Source organism: Halichoerus grypus, chromosome 1 (assembly GCF_964656455.1).
Source record: "Halichoerus grypus chromosome 1, mHalGry1.hap1.1, whole genome shotgun sequence".
In the NCBI taxonomy this organism is placed as follows: Eukaryota; Metazoa; Chordata; class Mammalia; order Carnivora; family Phocidae; genus Halichoerus; species Halichoerus grypus.
Window position 1 is genome coordinate 203,050,547 of NC_135712.1, and position 25,063 is coordinate 203,075,609.

At 55.3% G+C, this 25,063-nt stretch overlaps 2 protein-coding genes across 5 annotated transcripts in view; both read right to left on the reverse strand.

Annotated features, from left to right (window-relative positions):
* The window catches only part of CRTC1 (CREB regulated transcription coactivator 1), a 77,537-nt gene extending 73,382 nt beyond the window's left edge, over positions 1-4,155 (reverse strand). For all 4 annotated transcript variants that reach the window (XM_036093802.2, XM_036093806.2, XM_036093805.2 and 1 more), the window contains exon 1: positions 3,975-4,155. In XM_036093802.2, coding sequence (XP_035949695.1) covers positions 3,975-4,100 — 126 coding nt within the window. In that variant the 5' untranslated portion in view covers positions 4,101-4,155. The remainder of the gene's footprint in view (positions 1-3,974) is intronic.
* Positions 4,156-13,457: 9,302 nt separating this feature from the next.
* The window catches only part of KLHL26 (kelch like family member 26), a 28,181-nt gene continuing 16,575 nt past the window's right edge, over positions 13,458-25,063 (reverse strand). Inside the window, exons 2-3 of the mRNA XM_036093809.2 lie at positions 18,537-18,719; positions 13,458-16,320 (exon numbers count right to left, since the gene is read on the reverse strand). Coding sequence (XP_035949702.1) covers positions 14,739-16,320; positions 18,537-18,719 — 1,765 coding nt within the window. The 3' untranslated portion in view covers positions 13,458-14,738. The remainder of the gene's footprint in view (positions 16,321-18,536; positions 18,720-25,063) is intronic.

Consider the following 25,063-nt stretch of genomic DNA (forward strand, 5'->3'; position numbering starts at 1 on the left):
CCTCGTGCCAAGTGAGAGAAGCCGGACACAAAAGGCCCCGTGGTTCATGATTCCACATATATAAAATGTCCAGAACAGACAAATCCATGGAGACAGAAAGCAGATGAGTGGGTGCCAGGGGCTGGGGGAGGGGGAGGGGGCATGGGGCTTCCTTTCACTGATGGAAACGTCCCAAAGTTGACTGGTGATGGTTGCACAACTCTGTGAACATGCTAAAAACCACTGAATGGTATATTTTAAGTGAGTAGATTGAATGTACTTGGAATTGTATCTCAATAAAGCAAAGGATCAAGCCTTTCGCCATCACAAACCTTCCCAGGGCCCCTCCCTCAGTGAAATCGAGGGCTCGCCAAGCCACGCCAACTTCACCTCGACTCTCGCTCTATGTGCCAGTCTGTCTTCTGATCTGTCCTCAACCTTGCCAAGCCTTTCCCACTTTAGGGCCTCTGTGCCTGCCTGTCCCTCACCTGGGACACTCTTCCCCAGTAGGGGGGAGTGGGCTGCATCTCACTGTTGGGGTGTCAACTTCCCACCCTGGCCAGTCCCAGCAAGTCACTCTGTCGCTTCTCTCTGAGAACATCCATTTTGTTCATTTGCAGCAATTCTCTCCTGTCCCCCCTAAAGCCACAATGGCTCCCCAAAACCATGGCCCTCACATGCCCTGGATGCTGCTGTTTCCCCAGCACCCAACATGGTCCCTGAACAGTCCCTGAAATGTGCTGCCCCAACCTTACAGGTCAAGATTCTGAGGCCCAGAGAGGTTAAGAGACCTGCCCAAAGTCACACAGCAGAGCACCATGGCCCTCCCTGCACCTTGGGCTCTCCCAAGTCTGAGGATAAGAATGGAATACTCATGCACCGACCCTTCTACCCTGCGACTTGAAAGTGGTCTCCCCGACATCACACCTCATCCCCACACCCAACCTGGTCCTTAGGGTTCCTGCCCCTGGGTAAGGTCACAGCATGGATTTATGCATGAGGCTGAACGACTGCGGGCTTTCACATGGTAATGGCGTGCCTATCACCAAGGACTGTAGACTGACACTTGGGCATTCACGGGAAAGAGTAGGTACCAAAGCAGCCACATTCCCCGTTTGCAGGTAAAAATTTTGGCATCTATCATAGGGGAAGGCTGCAGCCACAGAAGGGCAGGAGGGGAGCCTGCGTCAGGTGGGTTCGCTCACCTGCACCAGGCATTGCAGATTTGCCGCTCGTCACATGCAACAGCCCAAGAGGCTTGGAAAGAGCTTGCTCGTCCTGGTCCCAGGTGTGGGAAAAGCCACCAGCCCGTCCAAGACGGCACACCATACAGGTGGGTGCAGAGCTTTGACCTCTATCTGACCAGGTGCAAAGCTTGTACCCCCGCCCCCTCAACATTTCCTCCAACCTGAAGGGTTTTTAGCCTCAGCACTGCTGACTTTTGGGCCTGTGTCACTCTCTGTGGTGGGGGCCATCCATGAATCGTGAGGTGTTGAACAGCATCCCTATTCTGTACCCACTAGATGCCAGGAGCGCCCCTCTCCCCCAGACAAGACAACCAAAATGTCTCCAGACACTGCCTAATGTCTCTGCGGGACAGAATTGCCCTCCATACAAAACACCGCTGTCTCACAAGATCCAGTGTAAGTTCACCTCCGCCCAGGGCTCACGCCCAACTCCCAGTGTAAAGGAAGGTGAGAGAGGGAAGAAAGAGACAGAGAATGGTTACCAAGACCAAGAGAATGGCTGTCTGCATATCTTACAAATCTTTTCTAACTCTATCAATAGATGACATATAAGCAAATGTGCTCTGCGTGTTCAATGGAGTATTACTTGGCCATTAAAAGCAACGAAGTTCTCTGATATATGCTACAATGTGGATGAACCTTGAAAATATGCTGAGTGAGAGAAGTCAGACACAAAAGGCCACAGGTTGTAGGATCCCATGTATATGAAATGTCCAGAATAGGTAAATCCATAAGAACAGAAAGCAGATTGGTGGTTGCCAGGGGCTGAGGGAGGGAGGAATGGAGAGTGACTGCACATGGGGACGGGATTTCTTTCGAGGGTGATGAAAAGTGTTCTGGAATTAGACCCTGGTGATGGTTGCACAACTCTGTAAAATACACTAAACACCACTAATTTTTACACTTTCAACAGATGAATTATTCAGTACACAAACTATATGTCAATAAAGTTATTATTTTAATGAAATTTTTTAAAAAACAATAATACATTTCCAAATCCAATGCAGAAACCAGACATCCAGTCATGAAAACAGCCATCAACCTAGCATGACCCCCTTCTTCCCATCACACTACATACACCTACTGCATGAGACAAGATAAAGTGGACATTCTTGCCCTCAGAAGCCCTGACTTATGGGGACACTCAAGGTGCTTGCTTGCTTGCTCTCATTCATTCATTCATTCATTTACCGACCATCTCTTCCTCTACATGCTAAGCAAAAACATGAGCTGCTGGAGCAGGAACAGACGGTACCTGGTCAATGGTGAGCACCCCATCAATATGTGCCAAACAAATGCACAGAAATGAAGATACACATTCTAGCCTACGTGGTCATGATCTCACAGAGAAACAAGCAACTAATTAGAAAAGAGAATGACCTGAAAACTCCACCTAAAGAATCAGAGACTGAGGCTCACGTCACAGAGGTATGTCTGCCTGGGACAGCCAGATCGGAGGCCAAATCCAGAAACCAGCCATATGGGTGTCTGCAGCTCCCATGCAAACCCTCCCCAAGGCCTCAGGATGCAGGACAGGGGGGAGGGTCCCGCCACTCTGCAGGAATGCAGCAGAGACTTACTGCCACCTGTGCAAAGCATGCTCTCCTCTTTGACCCACAAGGAAGGACTTGCTAGTCACACCTGACAAATGAGGATACAGAGGCCTAAGGAGCTTGGGACCTCAGTGCAGTCATGTGGCCAGAGAGGTGGGCCCAGGAGAAGAGCCAAGCCTCCAGCTCCTCTCAAGGCCCACAGTAGCTTCCCAGGTGAGGTTAGCAGGTAACCTGGCCTGCCCCTGCACACCAAACACAGCCAGCAACTTGAGGAAGAACTGTCCCTCCACCCTGGTCCTGAGAGGCCAGGAACCATCTGTGGCCAGCTGTCCCTTGTCTCAGTGGGAGGAACACAACCTGGTCCCCACCATATGGGCTACATGGGGAAGGGGTAGCTGTCGCCACTCCAAGCTCCAGGACGGACCACAATCTGTCTTCCTGACCACCCTCAAGTCCCCACAGGAGAGGGCACCAAAACTTCCCTTCAGATAATCTGAAAGGGAGAAATACCTATCCCACCTCAAGTCTACAAATGAAGATACCTGTCCTTCCTCCAACACCCAGGGAGTGAAGGTACAGGTGACAAAGATGTAGAGACACCCATCCCTTCAGGTAGCAATGATGTGGGGACAGCTGTTCCCCTTAGGTCACAATGATGTGGAGGCACTTTTCCCGCACAAGGTACGAACGATGTGGGACCATCTATCCCCCCCCTCCCCAGGTAACAATGATGCTTGCAAGCAGCGCCCAGTTCATACACCTCACAGTATCATCCTGTCTTCCCTAGGTAGCAGTGATATGGAAGCATCTGACCCCCTCAGGTAGCAAGGATGTAGGGACACCTGTCCCTCCTCAAGTAACAATGATGTGGTGGCACCTACTCCCTCCAGGTAGTAATGATGTAGAGGCCACTGTCCCCTCCAAATAATAATGAAATAGTGACACCTATCCCCACCGCCAAGTAGCAATGATGTAGGGACACCTGAACCCTTTCAGGTATCGGTGATGTGGGGGCACCTGGCCCTCCCACGATGCCCGGGGCGTAGGAACACCTGTACCCTCAGGCTGTGCCAAGCCCCGCCCCGCCGCGCGCGCCCCGCCCCCGCCGCGCGCCCCCCGCCCCGTGCACACGCCGGACACGCGCCCCCTCCCTCCCTTCCCGGCCCCGAAGGGTCGGGGCGGACAGCCCCCTTACCCGCGCGGCCCGCGTCAGGCTCAAGTCCTTCATGACCTCCTCGAAGGCCGCTGTCTCCTCTGCCTGCTTCTGGTTGTGCAGCGCGATCTTCTCGCTGAATTTCCGCGGATTGTTCGAAGTCGCCATCTTCTCGCCGCCGCCTCCTCCTCCTCCTCCTCCTCCACCTCTTCACCCCCCCCACTCGCCAGTGCCACCGCGCAAGCGCCGGCCGGGCTCGCGGGCGGCGGGCAGTGCGCAGGCGCCTTGGTGGTCGTGAGCGCGGCGCAGGCGTACGGGAGTGGCGCGCGGCGCGGGGGCGAAAGCGCATGCGCACGCCCCAGCGGCGCGCTCGGGTCCAACAGAGGAGGCGGGGGGTTGGCGGGTGGAAAGAGTAGGGTTTGAGCACATGCGTAGTGCGTAGACTCCTGGCCCGCTGGACAGCGGCCGCCTGGCTATTGGACAAGCATCGGTCGCGGACGGGCTGGGGCGCTGGAGCCCCCAAGGAGACCGCCGGACCCCGAACCTTCCAAATTACAAGGATGGGGCCAGCAACCCACAAAGACAGGTAGCACCCCGATGCTGAGCCGGGGCTCGGACTAGTTCAGCTTTGAGACCAGTTCAGGGAGTTGCTCATTCATGCATTCATCCATTCAACGAATATTTATTGAGCGCCTGTATGTGCCAGGCACACTGAGGAAAAGGCGTAAGCAAGCAGACGTGGTCCCTGACCTGACGGGGTGCGCAGTTAGGGACGGGGACAGACATAACCAACCAACAAATGACCCAAGAACATTTCTGATGGAGATAATTGTGATGTGGAAAATAAAACTAGGGGCGCCTGGATGCCTCAGTCGGTTAAGAGTCTGCCTTTGGCTGAGGTCATGATCCCAGGGTCCTCTGATCAGCCCCACATCAGGCTCCCTGCTCTGCAGGGAGCACGCTTCTCCCTCTCCTTCTGCCTGCTGTTCCCCCTGCTTGTGCTCTGTGTGTGTCAAATAAATAAATAAAATCTTAAAGAAAAAAAAAAAAAAGAAAGAAAGAAAGAAAGAAAAGAAAACTAGTAACGGACTGGCAGGATATTGATGATAGGGAGGGAGGCTCCTGGCCACCACTGTCAGGGAAGTAGGGGGCGGCATTTGAGCTGAGGCCTGAATCTTGTCAGCAGCCCCCACAGCCCCAAATCCCAGGCATCATCTTTTTTTTTTTTTTTTAAAGATTTTATTTATTTATTTGAGACAGAGAGAATGAGAGAGAGAGAGAGCACATGAGAGGGGGGAGGGTCAGAGGGAGAAGCAGGCTCCTTGCTGAGCAGGGAGCCCGATGCGGGACTCGATCCAGGGACTCCAGGATCATGACCTGAGCCGAAGGCAGTCGCTCAACCAACTGAGCCACCCAGGCGCCCTCCCAGGCATCATCTTTAACATCTTGCTTTCCCTATCACCTTATATTTGACCAGTTTCTACTCTCTGGATCCTTAAGCCTGAAGGAACACAAGTTTGACATGGGGTGCTACAGGAAAGGTTCAGAAATCGCACCTAGACTAGATCCAGCAGTGAAGAGGATAGCAGCGTCTTCCCAGTGGCAGGTGGGGGACCCAGGGAAACAAGAAAGGTTCTGACATCTAACTGTCCCTTCCCAAGCAGAGGGACCATGACCACCAATATCAAAGGTTTATATTCAGAAGGCTCCAGGGATTTCCAGGCATGGACAGGGCGGAAGCCAAAAGGGGCAGCTAGGGAATTGTGGGACAGCTCTAATTGAACAAAAAGCACACTTAAGAAAGAGAGAGAGAGAGAGAGAGAGAGAGAGAAAGAAAGAAAGAAAGAAAGAAGGAAGGAAGGAAGGAAGGAAGAAAGAAAAAGAGAAAGAAAGAAAAGAAAAAGATTTTTAAAAAGCACACTTTTTACTAGGGTGAGGGATGGCTGGAGGGATTGCTGGTGATGATCATAGGGGGATCACCATTATTTTCTGAACATGCTTTTAGTCACACTTTACAACTGTTTACTGAATAATGTCCATATTAGATAGATAGATAGATAGATAGATAGATAGATAGATAGATAGATAGATAGATTTAATTTGGATTATCCTGGGCACTGCCACTGCTTTATTTTATCCTTTTTGTTCATATGGTTTTGAGCACTTTCACGGTCTTCTAACCTTTTTGTCCAACAAGCATCTGCCCTCCCCTTTTGGGTGCCAACAACCAACTGCCCAGGGAACATTCTGCAATTTTCAGTCCATGATATGTGGATGGCGTGAGCTTCATTACCCTCTCTCCCCACAAACCCACCTTCCCAAGTTGGAGGTCTTTGCCAATCATCAAAGCCCATTGCTTTGCTTTCATGATTGGCTCAGGGCAGGCACGTGATCCTGTTTGCCCAATGAGATGCAATTCTGAAATTTTTGCTTGAACCACTAAAAAGAGAAGCACCCTTTTTGCTTGGATGGCTGTTTTGAAGGATAACACAAATTTGCTGTGTCAGAGGTCACTACTTAAGAGAGATGTCCCAAGAGAGTGAACCTTACACAGAGAAAAACAGAGCCAAAGTTAGAGAGACACTGAGCTCCTGGATCCAGCCATGCCTGAAGCTAAACACTCCTACATTTTCAGTTATATGAGCCAATAATTTGTTCTCTTTTTTGCTGAAGTTGATTTGAAGTCTATTTTCTGTCTCTGGCGCTGACAGAGACCACAGACCACAGCTTCTGGGAGTCAGGTGCAGAGCTGGGCATTCTACAAATATGGCTTCCAGTTCCAGCCACCATCCTATAAGATAGGAGAGGAAATACAGAGTAGGAATGGTGGCTGCCTGTACGAAGTTAAGTGCCAGAGCCAGGACTACACCTCAGACCTGACAGCAGAGCTCAGCTTTCTTCTCTGCACTGGGTTTTGTAAGGTTTAAATGCTGTTAATACATGTCAGGTGCCTAGCTTATAACAAGTGCTCAGAAATTGCTGGTAATCCTGATCACTTACATATGTCTGCATAAGCCAGTTTCTGGGCAGAGAAAATAAAAAGATTTGGTAGGTAGCAGGGGTTATCAGGTCCCAAACTGGGCCATGCCCACAGAGCAGAGGTGAAGATCCAGTGCTTGCCCTACTCACCCCCATTCACCCCACACCCAGGCAGTAACCCAATCCATCCTAAACCCTGGTGATGAGTCAGAGGAAGTTGTGAGCCTGCTTATTGCGCAATGGCCAGACAATGACCCAAGCCCTCCTCCCGTTCCATTGACCCCCAGTCTGAGGAAGGCGAGGCTGAAGCGTCTGGTGACCAGGGCAGAACCCAGCCCTGCTGTTTTTGCTTTCTTCACTCATCAAAGAAAGCTGCTAATGCTAGTGTGTCCTGGGAGGGCTTCTCGGACCAGCCCATGGTCTCTGTAAGTCAGGGTGGATCTCATGCTCCCCATCACACTTAGGAAAAAAATCCACCCTCCTGGCGACTCAGGAGGCCCTCATCCCCCTTCCACCTCCCTGGCCTCTCATTCCAGCAAGTCCAGCCTTCTTGCTGTACCACCTCCAGATCTCGGCATGCACTGGTGCCTCTGCTGACTGCTTCTGCATCGTTGTGGCACCTTCTCACTTTCAGGTCTCTCCTCTGAAAGACCCTCCCTGAGGGCCTATCTGAAATCTGTCCCTGTTTGTCTCCCATGACCCATGAACATCCCACTCTCTGAAGGCAGCTGTTTCCAGGGTCCTATCTGCTCCCCACTAGACCGACTGAGACCAGAAGCTGAAAGTATGTTCACCCTACCCAAACACTCCTGGGCTCAAGTTCCCTGTGTGATGCACAGAGGACACAGACATACCAACTCCTTAGTCTTAAGGCTTATTCTTTATCCCTTGAAGGGTCTGAGCACTTTAAGCCTCATTTAAAAAAAAAAAAAAAAGATTTATTTATTTATTTTGGAGCGCGAGAGAGCGCACACACACACACACACACACAAACACACACACACAAATGTGAAGGGGGAGGGCAGAGGGAGAGGGAGGAGAGAATCTCAGGCAAACTCCCTGCTGAGCTCAGAGCCTGACACAGGGGCTCGATTTCATAGCCCGTGAAATCATGGCCTGAGCCGAAATCACGAGTTGGATGCTCAACCCAACTGAGCCACCCAAGCGCCCCTAAGCCTTATTTTATACTTGCCTATTCATTCTGTTTTCCTGGGTCCCCAGAGCTAACACAAACTTAGGCACAGAGGGAGAGTTAGGAAGTGTTTGTTAAATGAATCATTTTCTGCCTGGGAAACTCCTATTCATCCCTCAAAACCCACCTCAAATGTCCCCTCCCTCCAGAAAGCCCATCCTGACCCCTAAGAAGAGCTGTGTTCCTCACTCTAGGGTCACCCAGCCCTGGGTCCTTCTCCAACCAATCCTGACCCAAAAGGGCTGGGAGTATCCAATTGTTGAATAGTTTCACTTAGTTACACACCACATCCAAGTGTGAGCTAAGAAGTGAGTCCCTTTAAGGCACTTCCTGCTGCCTGCAGGATACGGTTTTCTCTCCTCTGCTTCATAGTCCTGCCTAGCTCCATTTGTTCCTGGCCAGCTTCCCCAGCATCATCTCCCACTCTTCCCTTTCTCGCGTCCGCCACTCCAGCCTTGCTGCCTTCTGCCACAGGCTGTCTCCCTGCCTAGAATGCCCTTCCTCTGCATCCAGGCCATAGCATTCCTCAGCATACAAGCTAAATTAAAACCTAAACTCCTGGGGCACCTGACTGGCTCAGTCGGAGGAACACACGACTCTTGGGTCTCGGGGTCGTGGGTTCGAGCCCCACATTAAGTGTAGAGATTACTTGAATAAATCTTTAAAAATAATAATAATAAAACAAACCTAAACTCCTGAGCATTCCTTTGTGGTCCAGCCCTTGCCAATTCTCCACCTCTTTGACAACGGAAAAGTGACTTCTCTCTGAGCCAGGCTGCCCTGTGTTAAATGCGGATGGCGGTACTCCTCGTTGCAGGCTCTTGGGAAGATTAAATAGATAACGCATGTAAAGCACTTAGCTCAGCGCCTGCTTCCTCGCAAGCATTCAATAACTGTTAGGTAAGAAAACCCTACCTCGAGAGGTTAGTTTTCATGCCTTGCTTTTCTGCACTGCCTTATATGGAATCTTAGTCAATCCGGGGTACCCACATCGCATAGAGGTGAATTCGGGCCATCAGAGCAGGAAGGCAAAGAGGAAAACCATCCAGGGCTCGTCTTTGACTTCCAAACCAGGCCCTCATCAAAGTTTTGAAAGGCAAAGCAAGAGCCAGGTTTGATTACGAAGCAAAAGGGGAGAACCTGAAGGAAGCCAGAAATGTCCAGGCATGGAACTCACCCTTTACCATGGAATAGGAAGGGGTCCGCTGAGGACCTAGGCCCCTTGTGCCCCCCATCCCAGGCTGAGTGTAGGTGAAAGGGGGGGATAAGGCAGGGCTGCCAAAGAGGGTAGCAAGAAGCTGGAACTGAGGGGGCAGGGGCCCAGGGGACGGCTTTATGGGATGGCAGGACAGGGGCAGCGCCTACAGTCCAGTGCCTCCCTGGCAACCACCCATGCTGAGGGGATGTTTGGGGTAGGCCTTCCAATGACACCACGGTGCCCTGAGACTTGGACACACCAACTGAACGCCCCACACAGACCCCCTCCCTGCAGCCCAAAAGCCCAGGACACTTATAGGCCCAACCTACATGACAGAAAAGAGGACTGGCCACCAGGGGGTAGACTGGCTGCAGAAGCTATGGAGCAGGCTTTTCCTTTTGGTGGCCCAGCGTCTGAGTCCCCTTCCAAGTCTGGGGAGTCCCCACAATGTCAAGGTGGCCCCACTGACAACAGAAGCTTTAAAGCCACTGGTATGACTGATCAAACGATGGGCCTCAATCCCCCTCTGTTCCTGTGTCCTGCCCTTTGCAACACTCCTATGTAGGTCTTCCTTCTTAAGTTTGAGGATATGTCCCCAGCCCTGATTCTGGACTTGACCCTGTCACCTGCTTTGGCCAAAGGCATATGGGCAGAAGAGACAGCATACGGTTTCCAGATCGGGACCTTAGAAGGCTCGCGTGATTCTGCTTGTCCTCTGGTGGCTCTGTAGAGCATGTCGGCCAGCTGCTAGTCCGAGGCTGTGAGACAGGTGGATCTGAGACTTCCGGCTACTCCACAGCCTTGCACCAGGAGGCAGAGCATGCCCAGCCGAGGGCAGCCCAGAACAAGCACCCTCCAGCTGAGTCACAGACACATGAGAAAACAAACATCCATTTTTGCCTGCCATTGAGACGTGGGGCTGTTCGTTACCCAGCAATAGCAACACACACTGAGGTACCCCTTTTCCCCACTCCCCAGGCAGCTAGGGCATTGACACAGGACATGGGCTAGGCCAACAGGATGTTTGCGCTCCAGAACAAGTGGTGCAAAGAAGTAGCATCGAGACAAGACAGGGGCATCTGGTTTTCAGGGGCAGCTATGGCTGAGTGCCAAGGGCAGGTGGCAGTGCCAATTGAGGCATCTGGATTCCATGGTGATGGCAGAAGTGTCCCCACCCACCAGTTCCCCGGCATGATTTCAGCTGATCGCCCTGGCTGCCTCGCCCCCTTGGTTTCTACTGTTTTCTGAGCCTGGTTTTCCAGCCTTCCTGCCACTTTTGTGAGGAAATGAACAGGCTTCCAATGCACATTTTTGCCGTTTAAATCAGCCTGAGGCAGTTTCTGTTGCTTGCAATAAAAACCCTGGCTTATATAAGATGGGCAATCCCCAGCATGTTACATTTATAATATAATTTTGAACTGTTTTGAGTTACAAGTATCAGAATATCTAACCACTAGTATCTTAAGCAACACAGGAATTGTGATTTCTCATAAAAAGGAGTCTGGAGGTCAGAGGTTCCAGGGTGGGACAGGTGGCTCTGTGATTTCAGCACTTTGGGAGGAGGCATCGCTGCACCTCGCTTAACTTGCTCCTCATGGCCACAAGATGGCTGCAGAAGTTCCTGGCATCGTGTCCTCACAGGAAGCAGTAAGGGAAGAAAGGGGGCAATAAGGCCTCTCTTGTGTCCAGAAACCCCCACCCCAGACCTCCCCTTAAAGCTTGCTGGCCAGATCTGGGAAATGTGCCCAAATCAAAAACAACCCCGGCAAAAGGCGTTGCCAAGAATGGCTCAGCCAAATCCTAAATTAACCCCCAAGGCTGGGCACGCTGCTGCTGGCTCCAAATCAGGGCTCTGTTGGTGAGGAGGGAGAAATGGCAGCCGGGATGGCAATAAGCAGGGTCAGCCACAAGATGTAAGCTGTGCCTTGCTGTAGGCAGGAGTGCGGCTTCATGGCCCTCTTGCCCTTGGGGTCCATAGGCAGATGGTACCCATGGACACTGGAGTGGGTGAGGCTCTGCTCCCACCTCCCCACCCCAGGACCTCTCGTCTGTGCGGTAAACATTCGGACTGTGCCTCCGAGGCCAGGTGCCCCTAATAAAACCCAACCACCGAGTCTCCACCATGAGAAGCAAAATCTCCGGGGCCTATGAGAACACAGGAGAAGGAGCTACGTTCTTGGAGACAAAGCCAGGGGCAGGTTTCCAAGCTGGCCAGGTCCGGGGCAGATTCCCACCTCACACAGCTCCCCGGAGGCCCCTTTGGCCTCGCTTGCTGCGAGGCCCCAGAAGTCACACTTGGCCTGCCTCTAGCGGGCCTGAATCCCACCGTCCCGGGAGACAGTGTTTTCCCACAGCCTGAGCCCAGGTGTGGAGGGAGGCTCCTGCCGGCCGCATCCAGGGCCTTGGTGGGGAAGCAGGCCATCTGGAAGCACACGGGCTTTCCCCAAGCACAGTCCCTACACGCAGTGGCTGGCCAGTCATGGCCCAAGCCGCCCTGGGTGAAAGGTGAATGGAGGAGATGAGGTGACAGGCTCCAGACCCCTTCAGGGTGCTAAGTAGAGAGGCCCAGGCTGGTCCAAGGGTGAGTGTGATTGTGTGTGTGTGTGTGTGTGTGTGTGTTTTAAGGTTTTTTTTTTTTTATTTGACAGAGAGAGACAGCGAGAGAGGGAACACAAGCAGGGGGAGTGGGAGAGGGAGAAGCAGGCTTCCCGGCAGAGCACGGAGCCCGAAGCGGGGCTCGATCCCAGGACCCTGAGATCATGACCCGAGCCAAAGGCAGACGCTTAACCATCTGAGCCACCCAGGCGCCCGAGTGTGATTGTGTTTGTGTGAGCAAGCATGTGAGCACGTCGTTGAGCATGCAAGCAAGGCTACATGTGAGCACCAGTGTCACCATGTGAGTGTGCATGTCACAATGTGTGAGTGCAGGTGTGCATGTGAGCTTACGCATGTGCGTGCATTTGTGTAAGCGTGTGTGTGCAATGCATGTTCCGCCTTTCTCTGAAGGACACAAACGTTCACAAACTGAAGATTCAAGCCAGTTTCTGCTAAATTAAAAACAGCTTTTTCGTGTTTAAAGTTTACAATACGAAAAATAATTTTCCTTTCTTCCGGGGGGGGCGGGTGAAGAGGGAGGGGCAGGGGGCCCCTGAGAACATTCCATGAACCAGCCCAGACGGTTATGCACAATCGACCCGGTTAGATACGGCAGCGCCCCCCCAACCCCACCCCCTGCGCCGGCACCCCTGCCAGCTCATTGGGGACAAGATGTTCTGAGGTGTGAGCTGATCTGGGGGGACTTGCAGCTGGCAAAAGATTCTCACTGCCCCCCCCTTAGGGGCCATGCCTCTAGCAGGGAAGGGTTCTCCTTGGGGGAGCTCAGGTTGGGGGGGGGAAAAGGGACTGGAATGTTCTGGTAAGTCCCCAAGGGCTGCTGCTTTCGTTTCAATGCCCCTGGCAGCATGGGTTCCTTCCTGGTTCCCAACCAAGTTTTTATTTCAACGCTGCCCCCCACCCACACATCCGGCCTCGCTCTGGGGCCCCAGTGGCTGCTGCACAGGAGCACCAGGCCTGCGGGTGCATTTTGAGGGGGATCCTGGACGCCTCTCCTCTCAGAAAACTGTCCGTGAACAGCAGGCTTTCTCCACCAACATACAGCCCGGTTCGTGGTGAGGCCAGCCATGAGAGCAGGGGTTGGGGGCCATTCACAGAGCTCTTAGGCCCATACGGAATAGAGATGACTTCATGCTTCCTTTAGGACCTGCCCTGCGTCTCCCCCATCACGGCCTCCAGGGAGAGGGGCTCCCCAGCTCCCCAATTGCACACCCCAGGACTGAGCAGATGGAAACAACCTGCCAGGAGCTGGGGGCTGTCTGGTGGCAAGGGGCCAAGCCACCAGGCCCATGGAACAACCTGGAGAGAGTCTCTCCGAAGGCCACCCAGCCCAGGGCAGATTTGCCCTGTCTTCCCGGCACCCGGTGGAAGTTCTGGCCACACTTCTCACTGCCCCACACCCCGGAGCCAAAGGCCAGCCCCCCTTCCAGCTCCTCTGCAATGCTAGAAAAGGGCAAAGAGGGTAGGGGAGCCCCTAACCACATAGAGGACATGAGGAATCTGTGACCCATCAGGCCCCACAAGCTCAGCGCTGGGCCTGCTCCATCTTTTCACCATAACATTTTTATTAAATGAAGGAAAATATTAGGAGACGACATCTGCTAAGATATGAGGTTAATTCTTTACACGGTGAGTGGGTCACAGAGACACGACATCAATCATCCATTAGCAGCAGAAGAGACACTTTAAGTTGCCCCAAGGGTACAAATCCCATTTATAAGACAGCAATGCCAGTGTCTTAAAAAAAAGCAAAACAGAACCCCCCCCAAAAAAATAATAATAATAAACAGCTTTAGAGGTTTGACACCAAAACCAATGTGGCCGGAGATGCTGCAAAGCCCTTGAAGGGAAGAGGCCGCTCCCCCCACCTGACTTCCCTTGCTAAAGGGGCCCAGGCCTGGTGGCAGGACAACCTGAACACGGGACAAGGCGGGAGTGGAGGGCTGGAGAAAGGGAGAGAGATAAAAATCATGAGACTCGTAGGAATGCAGACACACTGTGAGTTCTAAAGCAGGTGTCACCCTTGAACCAGGGGGTGAGGACGGGAACGGGGGCATCTCGGCCCGCTCCTCATTGAGGCCCCACGAGACGCCCAGCGCCAGCTGGAAGGCTGGCTGACTATGAGGACAGTCTCTGAGAGCTGGCTGTGTTTTTTCCTTCTGAAAGTGGACAACCGCACACACCGAAGGTACTGGGACCGAAGACAGGCATGGAGGCAAGTATGAGACTCTCCTCCAAGGCCACCCTCCCACCCCAGCAGCCTGGGCTTATTGGAGGCAGAAATATGCCCACCCTTGAGGTCAACCCTGAGCTGGGTGCTTCCCTGCCACCTCACCAGCTCCTGGAGGTCCATATGTTACAGAGTTTGGGTGTGGTGTTTATTTTAAAAAATAGATGGTACAAGAAACTTGGGAGGGGGGCAGGGCACAAACCATGGATTTGGGGATCGACGTTAACGAGCTCGCGTCGGAATGTCTGAGGCTGCCGAGCTGGGGGAGGAGAGAAGTGGGACAAAGCCACACAACCACACCTCAAAGGAGACCCTGATTCCCTCCGTGAGCAGGGATGTGGGGCAGGTGAGGAAACCTCCTTGGGAGTGACTCTGCCGCCATGGCAGCCTCATCGCTGGCAGGCTCCCTCGGTGCGCACGAAGCCAGGACCTACTCTGGGAAGGAAGGAGGGACCCCAGGAGAGGGCCTCATCAACACAACAGGCGCCGAGACGTCAGCCCATGGGCCTGGGGTGGTTCTGTGGTTCTCGGCCCCAGTGTGTGCTCACCACGTCCCTTGCAGAGACAGCCTGAGGCTGGGCCGGGTCCCAGGGGCTACCTCCTGGTCCCTGACTGGGGCAGCAGGACAGGGGCACAGGCGATGCCCGCGAAGGACTCTGGGAAGTGCAGGTCGCGCTCCCACTCGTCCGTCTCCGTGTTGTACACCTGCACGATGCCCGTCACATTGTTGAGGCGCCAGTTGTAGCCCCCCACGATATAGATCTTCCTATCCAGCAGGCAGCAGCCAGCCTCCGACTGGCCGGCCCTCATGGGGCTCACGCTGGTCCACTGGTCCGTCTCGGGCACGTAGTACTCCACCGCCAGCACGTCAAAGCAGCGGTCCACGTGGTCCATGCGGCCACCGAGGGCATAGATGCGGCCGCCGGCCCCCACCATGGCGTGCAGCACGCGGGGCTCGCTCATGGGTGCCTTGAACTCCCACTGGTCGGCGGCAGGGTCGTAGCAGTGCAGCGCCTTCTTGTCCTCCACGGAGATGCCGTAGCCGCCGGAGATGTAGAGGCGGCCGCCCACCGAGGCGCCCGCGTGGCCCCAGGTGCGGCGCTTCAGAGAGCAGGCGTAGCCCCACTCGTTGCGCCGCGGGCAGTAGCGCTCGACCGAGGCCAGGCTGCCGGCCCGGTTGCGGCCGCCCGTGGCGTACACCATGCCGCACAGCACGTTCAGCTGGAACTGGATGCGGCTCTCCTGCATGGCCTGCAGGCGCAGCCAGCGGTTCAGGTGGGGGTCGTAGCGGTAGCAGGCGTCCACCGCGCCCTCGCCGCTGCGGTACTGCAGGTGCTGGCCCCCGGCCACGTACACGAAGTTGTCCAGGACGGCCACGCACGTGTGGCTGCAGCCCACCTCCATCTCGGTGAGCTCCCGGAAGTGGCGGGCGCCGGGCTCGGGCAGCTGGTACACCTTACTGCTGACAGAGCGGTCGCTGTCGGTGTAGGGTGTGCCACCGAAGGCGACCAGGGAGGGCACGTCGGAGCGCACGACCGTGCGCGGGGACTGCATCTCGTGCTGCCGGAAGGGGAGCACCTGGTAGTTGAAGGCCTCCAGCAGGTACTGCCGGCACAGCACATCCTCCAGCATGATGTCCAGCGTCTGCACGCTGTCCACCAGGTCTGACGACCGCATGAGCGGGAAGCGGATGTGGCAGAGCACGTGGCTGGCACGCGGCCGCCGGGCCGGGTCGTGCTGCAGCCAGCGGACCGCCGCGCGGAACAGGTCAATCTCGGCGCAGCTCTGCAGCCGATTGCTCTGCAGGAAGAAGACCAGGCGCTCCAGCGGGAGGTGCAGGAAGTCCTCCTCCTCCGCGATCTGCAGGAAGTGCTGGAAGGTGAAGGCATCCACGGACTCCTTGAGTGAGGCCAGGCTGAAGGTGGTGGCCATGTGGCCGATGTTCAGACAGGTCTCTACACTCATGGCGGCCTTAAGAAACTCCTCGCACAGCTCCACCACGGGAAGCATCTGCAGGAACACGGCCGCACCCAGCACGTCCTGCACGCAGTCCAGGTCCAGCGTCACCTCGGCACTGTAGGCAAAGTCGATGATGTGCCGCAGGCCGCGGGCAGACACGCCCTTCAGCTCGATGATGTCCTGGCTCGCCTCCCTCATGCCACCCGTGAACATGGCCCTGAAGTTCAGAAACACAGCATGTGGGCTCGGGGCAGCCAAGGGGCCTCATGGCCACCCAGGAATAGCCTGGCCCCTGGACACCATGAGCAGGGCACAGCCAACCAGGGGAAAGAGGTCAGATGCTCATTAAAGACATGTTAAAAAAATAAAAGATTTTTAATCCACCCAAGCCTTGTGTCTTCCTACAAACATCAGCTCCCCACTCTGCCCCTCCGCATGGGGCCACGTCCACCCTACCCAGAGGTGTGGAGTGCTGGGACCCCCCCCTGGCTCAGAGGGAGGGGCCGGGGGACCACTCACGGCAGGGCAGATACAGGTGGGCAGGAAAAGGCCAAACGTTGACTTTGGCCATGAGACAGGCGCCAGCCCCACTTTGGCACCCAGCCCTGTAAGACCACACACACGGCAGGCTCAGGAGACAAGGTGGGGACCCCAAGAACACCATGTACCATGGTTCTCAGAGCCGAGCCCCTCACCAGCAGGCACACGTGGGCAGGTGGCTCCACCTTCCCGAGCCCGAGTCTCAGTCCTGCCACACAGGGATGGGGAGGGGGTGAGGGTCCCCAGGTCAGAGCACCCACTAGGAGGCCCCGCCAAAGTCACTGTCATCTCCAGACAGTCAGGAAAGCCCTCCAAGAATGGCCCACAGGAGCCCTAGTCCACTGTGAGACACCCCCCACCCCCAGCGAGTGACACTAGCTGTCAGCCTTTCTGTCCTGCTCTGGAAAGTGGCGCTAATGTGAGCACCAGTAAGAAAAACAGGACCTGGGTCACAGCACCCCATGGCCCTTGGGCTCGGAGCCCCCCATCAGGAAGAGGGGCAAGAACCCCAGCACCCTCTGGGAGTTCATAAGAGGTTCCTCTCACGAGGCAAGCACACATTGTGACGGCTGACCAAGGAGAAGGAACTTCCCTCATCCATTCATCCAAGAGATGCCTGTCCCCCAGTCACACACCCAGTGTGGCCTGGGCTCGGGTCCCACAGTGGGAACAGCTGAGCTTGGTGCTGCTGTGGGGTCACCAGCTAACAAGTGCCCAACACTCTGAGCAGCAGCACCATGGAGCCTTCTAGGAGCAGGGCTCGGGCAGCCCCCCGGACCCTGCCCCTTCTTGTCCCCATGAGTCCCATCAGCCCATCGAAGGCAGAGGCAGCCACGGCGACGGGAGGGAGCTTTGCCTTTTAAGGCCTCGCCGGCTGCAGTGCCAGCGCAGAGGAGCCTTTAAAGGGCATTTCTGGCTGGGCCGGCCCACCCGTCCCCAAATCCAGAATAAAAATAGAAACGGCGCCCCAGATGGCTTGGCTGCTCTGGCTCCCCAGAACAGCCTTGTTGAGCCTGGGGGGCGGGCAGCTGGGGGGCGCACCAGGCAAGCCATCCCAGCCTTGCCACCCTAGCCTCGAGGACCGTGCAGCCCTCGGAACACACCTAAGCTGAGGCTCTGCGAGACAGTCTGCAGGGGCGCTCCTGCCACCACTGGCAAAGCGGGGCCAGAGCACCACCCCCAGGACAGCACCCCAGCTCTCTCTGGCAGGGTCACAGCCTGGCAGGAGGAACTGGCCAGCTGGTCACTGAGGAAATGAGGGAGACTGTCCTCAGCCCGTGACAGCCCCCAGCTGGTGAGAACGGCCCTAGCCCTGCTCCAAGGGGCCCTCACCCCCCCACACACAACCCTGCACGGGGAAGGGGATTTTAGGAAAGGGCTCTCGCAGCAGACTGACCAGTACACCCAGAAAGGCCTCACCTGTCATGAGGGGACTATGACACAGCCTGGCACACATGGGGACACCCATCTGGGCATCCCTCCTATTCCCTAGCCTGAGTACAGGAACCTATGGGGGCAGAGACTTGTGTCTGTCCTGTCTCTGCTGGATCCCCGAGGCCAAGCACAGGGCCTGGTACACACAGGTGTCAAATAAAGACAGAATGAAAACAAGGCCAAGCCCTGCCACTCCCCCAGGGCAGAAGCTGCTAATTGGGTGCCCATGGGCCACGCTATCCCCCAGGCATGTTCTGCTTGCCTGCACCATATCCCCCAAAAGTTTGAGAAAGTTACAAACCTAGAAAAAGCTCCAGGTTTACTGAATGTGTGGCCAATACCAGCCACTTTCCCTCAGAGCCATCCTGGCTGGCTGGCTGGCTGGCTGGCTGGCGCTGAGATCACTCCCTCTTAGTTGGGTGGGCACTCTTCGGCCTATCCCCCGAGACCTGTGCTCACCTGAAGTAGTCGCTGCAGGCGGCCAGGACCACTTTGTGCGCATGGAAGGTCTCTCTGTTGATGGTGAGTACAACGTCCAGCAGCTGGCCCTGGGCACGGAGGGCAGCAAGACCCTGCAGGAGGCTGGTGCTATGGCCGGGTGCCGAGAAGGTGCACTTGAGAGCTCCATTTTTGTCAGCCATGCTGCAGGAGAGCAGAAGTGGGGGCTGAGCTCAGAGGCCTCAGGTCTGTCTAGTCTCTGCCCAGGGACACTGGGCTGGCTCACCTGGGCTCTGAAGCTGCCCCCGGCGCAGGCAAAATCGCCAGAACCAGCTCTGGAGAAGCAGAAACAAAATCTGGGTCCCCGTCGCATCGGCCATCTGCCTGGCAACTGGCCTTGGCAAAGGACACCGCCTCTCCGGCTTCCATTTGCCACCTGCGAAAGGGGCAGGGTTTCTCCTAGGACCTGAGGAGGCTCTAATGCCCATTTTGGTTTTTAATTGAGCTAAGATTCACATAACATCGAATTCACCATTTTAAAGTGAACAATTCGGTGACATTTAGTACATACACAACGTTGTGCAACCATCACCTCTAGCTAGTTCCAGAACATCTTCATCCCCCACCCAAAATAAGACCCCACCCCCATCAGCAGTCCCTCTTCACCCCCGCTCCTCCAGCCCCTGGCAACCACCACTCTGTCTTCTGTCTCTGGATTCGCTTCTTCTAGACACTTCATGTAAATGGAATCACGCACTGTGAGGCCTTCTGTGTCGGGCTTCTCTCGCTCCACATGTTTGTGGGGTTCATCCACGTTGTAGCATGAATCAATGCTTCACTTCTTCTTTTTGTGGCTGAGTAATATTCCATAGTGTGGACAGACCAACTCTCTGCGTCACATCACCATCCCCCATACCCTAGCAAGCCGCCCCAGAGGGCAAAGCCCTCTTCTGTCCCCTGCAGAGGGTGGGGGTGGGATGAAGGTGCTAGCACGGAGCCCCAGTGCGGGCAACAGGGAGGAAAGTACGGCTTCCAGGGCAGCTCTTCCAGGGCCGGGGGTGTCACAGGCCAGGAAAGGCCAACCTTCTTGGAGGCCCAGCTACTCTGACACCTGCCCAGTGAGCTCCTTGTGCTCAACACCCCAGGGGAGGGCAGCCACACGACCACAAAGTCATTTTCCAAAGACTTTGGCTCTGGGCTCTACTTGGTGACTGCCCAGTGGAGGGGAAAGGCCCGTTGGTCCTACTTTCCAGGGATAGGGACACAGTAAGTAGCTTGTCCATAGTCCCAGAGCTGTAAGACAACATAGCGGGATTTGAACCCAGGCCCAGGATGTGACAGAGTGGGTGGGATCTCCCTGTCTGTCATGGCCAATGAAGCAGGCAGGGGGTGGGGCACAGCAAACTGTGGGGAAGCCACAAAACCAAGAATATCTACCCTAAGAGGATGGGTTTGCCTATGGGGGTAGTTCAATGGGGGGATGGGGACAAGTTAAACAGAGATTGCTGCACCTCAAAATAAACGTTCTGGAGGCAAAGGTCGTCTTAGAACAAACAATGAAGTTTTAAAAAAAGAGAAGAGGTGAAAACAACCCAAATGTCCACCAAAGGGTAAATGGATAAACACAATGTGGTCATCCACACGATGGAATAGTACTCAGTCATAAAAAGGAATGAAGCTGATTCATGCTACAACGTGAATGAACCTCAAAAATACCACACTGAGTGAAAGAAGCCAGTCACACGAGGTCATAAATTATATGATTCCTTTTATATGAAATGTCCCGAACAAGCAAATCCATAGAGACAGAAAGCAGATTCGTGGTTGCCAGGCTGTGGAAAGCGGGTGCGGAGTGACAGCTAATGGGCACAGGGTCTCATTTGGGGGGGAGGGAAATGTTCTGGAACTAGATATAGGTGATGTGTGCACAACACTGTAAATGCACTAAATGCTACGGAATTGTTCACTTTAAAATGGTAGATTTTATGTTATGTGAATTTCACATCAAATTAAAAGAAATAAGTAAGATTAAACAAAAGGATATCTGAGCTTTCTCAGGCCCTGCATAAAACCCTGCCATGACCACCAGCACCCTCACAGTGTATGAGGATTTCTGTGGTCCATTCCCCCTTGCCCTGCTCACCCCCACATCCCCTCCCCTCCAGCACCACTGTCCCCTCTGCTGTTTCATCTTGGAAAACTTGTTGACTATATTAAAGAATGAATGGTGTAGGAGGCCCTAATACATCACTTCACCCCCTGAACACAACGGGAGGGAACAATGCCATCACTTCTAGGGTCAGGCCACTGTGGGGTCAAGAACCCCCACCAGGACTCTCCCAGCCCATGCCTCACCCACCCCAGGCCAAGGCCAAGTCCTCTGCTCTCTCCCCACGGCCTCCAGCTCTCTGGAACTCGCTTTCCCATTCCTGGGACTGACGCCTGCCCACAAATGAGGGCCAGGAATGTGGGCACTGGTCTTTCCAAGAAAGCAGGAGAAAGAAGGCTCCTCAGCCCTCACTGTCCAGCAGCTCCCAAAACAATACTGGGGATAAAAGAGCTGATGCCAAGCACAGGGCATACTGTCGGTGCTCAATCAATGCAGCTGCTGCCAACTGGAGGTCCCTGACCTGCACAGGCCACCGGCCTCAGTGGCCCCTCCATGAGAGCCTCAGGAAAGGGGGGCAAACCAACCAAGGGGCAGAGGAGCTGTAGGGCCCTGGGGTGCTGACCACAGGCCTGCAAGGTACTCAGGGTCCCAAGGGTCTGGGACCTGGTGTGGGAGGGGAGAATGGGACATGGGACATGGCATGGGGGACACGGGACATGGCAGGGGAGACATGGTCTGCACTTGGCAGACCTCCCACCCCTGGGAGGCTGCAGCGCATGCTTCAGAACTCAGCACTGTGCTCCCCTGGGCTGGTAATGCTGGGACGCCAGTGGTGTCAGTGGCCAGAGCCTGGGTTTGCCCAGGAGATTTGGCATGCACCCCCCTGAAGGCCACAGAGACCCAGAAAGACTCCAAGTCTCTAGCTTGGTCTGGTCGCCTCTCCCTGCCAGGTGGAGGGGATGCCCACCTCGCATGCCCCCGTTCCCCTCCCACACTGTTACATCCCGCCCGTCATGCCTGACCAGGCCACTGCTGGGAGTTCAAGTCTCTTGCTCTTCCAGTTTCCCACAATGCACCCAAGTTCTGCGGATCACAAAGAGAATGTCACTGGTTCATGGACCCTCGGGCTTCAAAGTGTGCCCATCCTCTGGTCAGGGCTGCCCTCCAGTGTACAGCCCCCACCAGGACATCTCCAGACGGGCTCCCACCGTGTCCTCCCACCAACACCCCCCAACAGGCCTCCAGTCTGCCCAAGATAAGGCCACATGCTGCATGAGCCTCCAAGAACCCTGGAGGTGCTCAGGTCTGAGCCCCCTCCCCCTGCCCTCCTCTTGCCTCACTGGCACTGTCAGCCTCCTGCCCCTTTCCCATGGGTGGGGACACAAGAGCAAAAGAGATGGAGAGGCCTTGCCTTCACTGGGTACACAGTCTGGGGAATGGAGGCCCAGAGTGGCCAAATAATCCAGAAGCGGCTTCACATTGCAGTTCTGAGTGTCCCACAGCTGGGGAGGGGAAAGGAGCCTGGAGCAGAAATATGCAGAGGCCAGAAAGTTGGGGTGTTCCCAGCCCTGCCACCCCCACAGTTAGACAGTGACCCCAGCCTCTCCCTTGGAGCAGAGGGCTTGGCTGCATCCTGGGTGTTGGTCCCAAAGGCCTGGCTTCCACAAAAGGCCTGCCCTGAGAAGCCCACCCTCTCCCTGCAGCCCCACCTGGGGCCCAACCTGCACCAAGACAGCACAGGGAACCACCTTCCCCCACACCACAGGCCCCTCCTGCCTGGGGCCAGCATTCGACCTCTCTGTGGAGCACAGAGGCCTGGAGGCCAGGGACAGCTGGTGTGACCCCTCAGGGCCTCCCTCCCAGGGCCAGGGAGTGGAGAAGAGGCACATCTCAAACTTCACCATGCGGTGAATAACCAGGGACCACAACGAGGCTCAGACTCAGACTCGGCAGGTATGGGCAGCCCTGGGGACAGAAGTGCCACTCCCCACAGACCCCACTCCATACTGATGAAGTTGTAGGGTGTAAGAAGTGACACACAGACACCATCAACATGCCACCTTCATCATCAGGATCCCTTAGAGTCACACACATCCAGAGCCTGGCCCTAAGCAGAGTGTCTCAAGGTTGGTCCAGGACCCAAAGGTGGGAAGATGCAGCTCAGTGAGTGAGAGAGACATGCTCCTCCAGGAAGCCTGCCAGGGCCACACCATGGCCCTTGCCCCACCAGGCTCTACCCGGTTACTGGTATGAGAGGTAGAGGGCAGGATTCCGACCCCTGCTCTGCCATCCATCAGCTCTGTGACTTCAGCACATACTCTTGTCCTCTGGGTCTTCACTTTCTTGGCTGTCAAAAGGGGCAGGCAGAAGCATGGATGTCATAGGGCTGCCATGAGTTTCTCCCTCATCCCCATCACCTCCTGGTAAATGAGGGGCCGCAGCTATTTCCCTCAGCTTCCCTTTGGGCTGAGGAGGTGGCACGGCCCAGAGAGGGGCCACATCCCGTCACCACCCATACAAGCCACCCACGTGCCCCTGAATGGGGCCAAGTGCTTAGAAACTTCAAGCTTGGAACCACTCACAGAGCACTGGCACATGGCAGGTGCCTCTCTGTGGACAACTTGCCTCATAGATTTTGTACATGTGTGCCCCCTCCTACACCCCAGCCTTTGCCATTTTGCTTTCAGCTGGCTTCATTTTTTTCTTACAAGTTTCTGATTGATTATGAGGCAGGGCCAAAGGACTTCATGTGCTTCCTCTAAGCTCCAGGGATTGGCATGCACATGCATGCCCTCCACCAGAAGAAGATTTTACACTAGGGGAAACTTCATTCTGGTGCTGGCTGGTCCATACGTCTACTATGGTCCTCCATATATAAAGAGCACCAAAAAATCAATATAAAACCAGCAATCTCACAGAAAGATGCACAAAGGATGTGGGCTGATCATTCATAAGAAAGGAAACACACCTGGCTGGAGAGACCTAAGAGTCAGTAGGGCTCACAATAAGAGAAGTGCACTCAGCAAGGGACTGGCTTTACCCCTCGTGTGAGCAGAAGCATTGGCTGTCTGGGAGTAGACACTCACATCGGTTCCCAGTGGGAGTGTGAAGTGGAACAATCCCCAGGAAGGCAGTTCAACAGACCTAGCAAAATTCTAAAGTCTCACATCCTTGATTCAGCAAGTCTGCTTCTGGGATTTATCTGATATACTTACATGTACAAGATGATGGATGCAGGAGGATATTCACCAAATCCCGTTTCTGGGGGCCAAAGATGAGAAACCAGCTAAACACCTTCCAAAGGGGTATAAAGAATTATTGTACCTTCTGACAAAGGGCTGGCCTTCAGCTGAGCACAGAGGCATGAAAATGCTCCTCTGTAGGAGTTAGGACACCCCTCACCCAGAGCCCCCGACCAAGCCCATCGCACAGCTGCTCACAGGGTATGAGGCCTGAGATGCACTGAGTGGGGAGGAAACGGCTCCTTTCTGTACACACCTCATCCTCCCCCAGGCCCTTCTCCTCACGCCCCTGGCAAGGCTCATGGTACCTACGAGGCTGATTTTCCCCTCTCATCTCACAGATGGTACAGCTGTCCCTGAAGCCCCCATCAACGCCCCCCACACACACCTCACAGCCTCTGAGGAGCTCAGGGAAGGAGGGAGGAAGCCGGCAGGGGCTGGGAGTCCCCAGGACAGACAGGGTTGGCTGGGCGGAGGTGGGCAGGAGGAGGAGGGAGGGCTGAGGCCTGGGACTGATGACTAAGGGAAGGACCCATTACTCAGGCCAGCCCAGACAGGGGGCGGCCGGCGCGGCGGGGCCACGGGCCCCCAGGAAGGCGGCGGCAGCAGCCCTGAGCCTGTCCGAGTCTCCAGACGGCCACCCGAGCCACGGTCACCCGCACTGAGTCATCGGAGCCAATGCGTCAGCAGCCGGGTCAGGACGTCTCTGGAGGCCGCTTACTGCCGCCCCAGCTGCACCCTTGGCCTGGATCTGGCCTCGGAGGGGCTACGCGTGCCCCCTCAGGTCTGGCCTGGGCTCAAGGCTGTCCTGACCCCCTACTCCCATACTGCATCCCCTACCACTGTCATTAGGCACCCCTGGCCGGGCCCAGGCCTGTGCTGGACATGGGGACACAGCCACTGCGTCCCTTGGAGTTTCCCCTACACCAAGGCTAACATAAAGTGGGACTGGGTAGGGTAAAGACCCCCCCAGGTGGACCACCTGTGGCAAGGCGTCCACAATCCCCTGGGGGTCCTCAGCTGGCCAAGCCCTTTGCCCACGTTGTCTCCAGCTCCTGGCTGGCACCCCCTGTGTGGGTTCCTTCCCCCTCCGACACCAGTCCTTCATGGGGTCACCCCCAGATACACCATGGGCTGGAATCTTTGTTTGAGGGTCTGTTTTAGGGGGACCCAGCCCAAGATAAGATGGCCAAGTG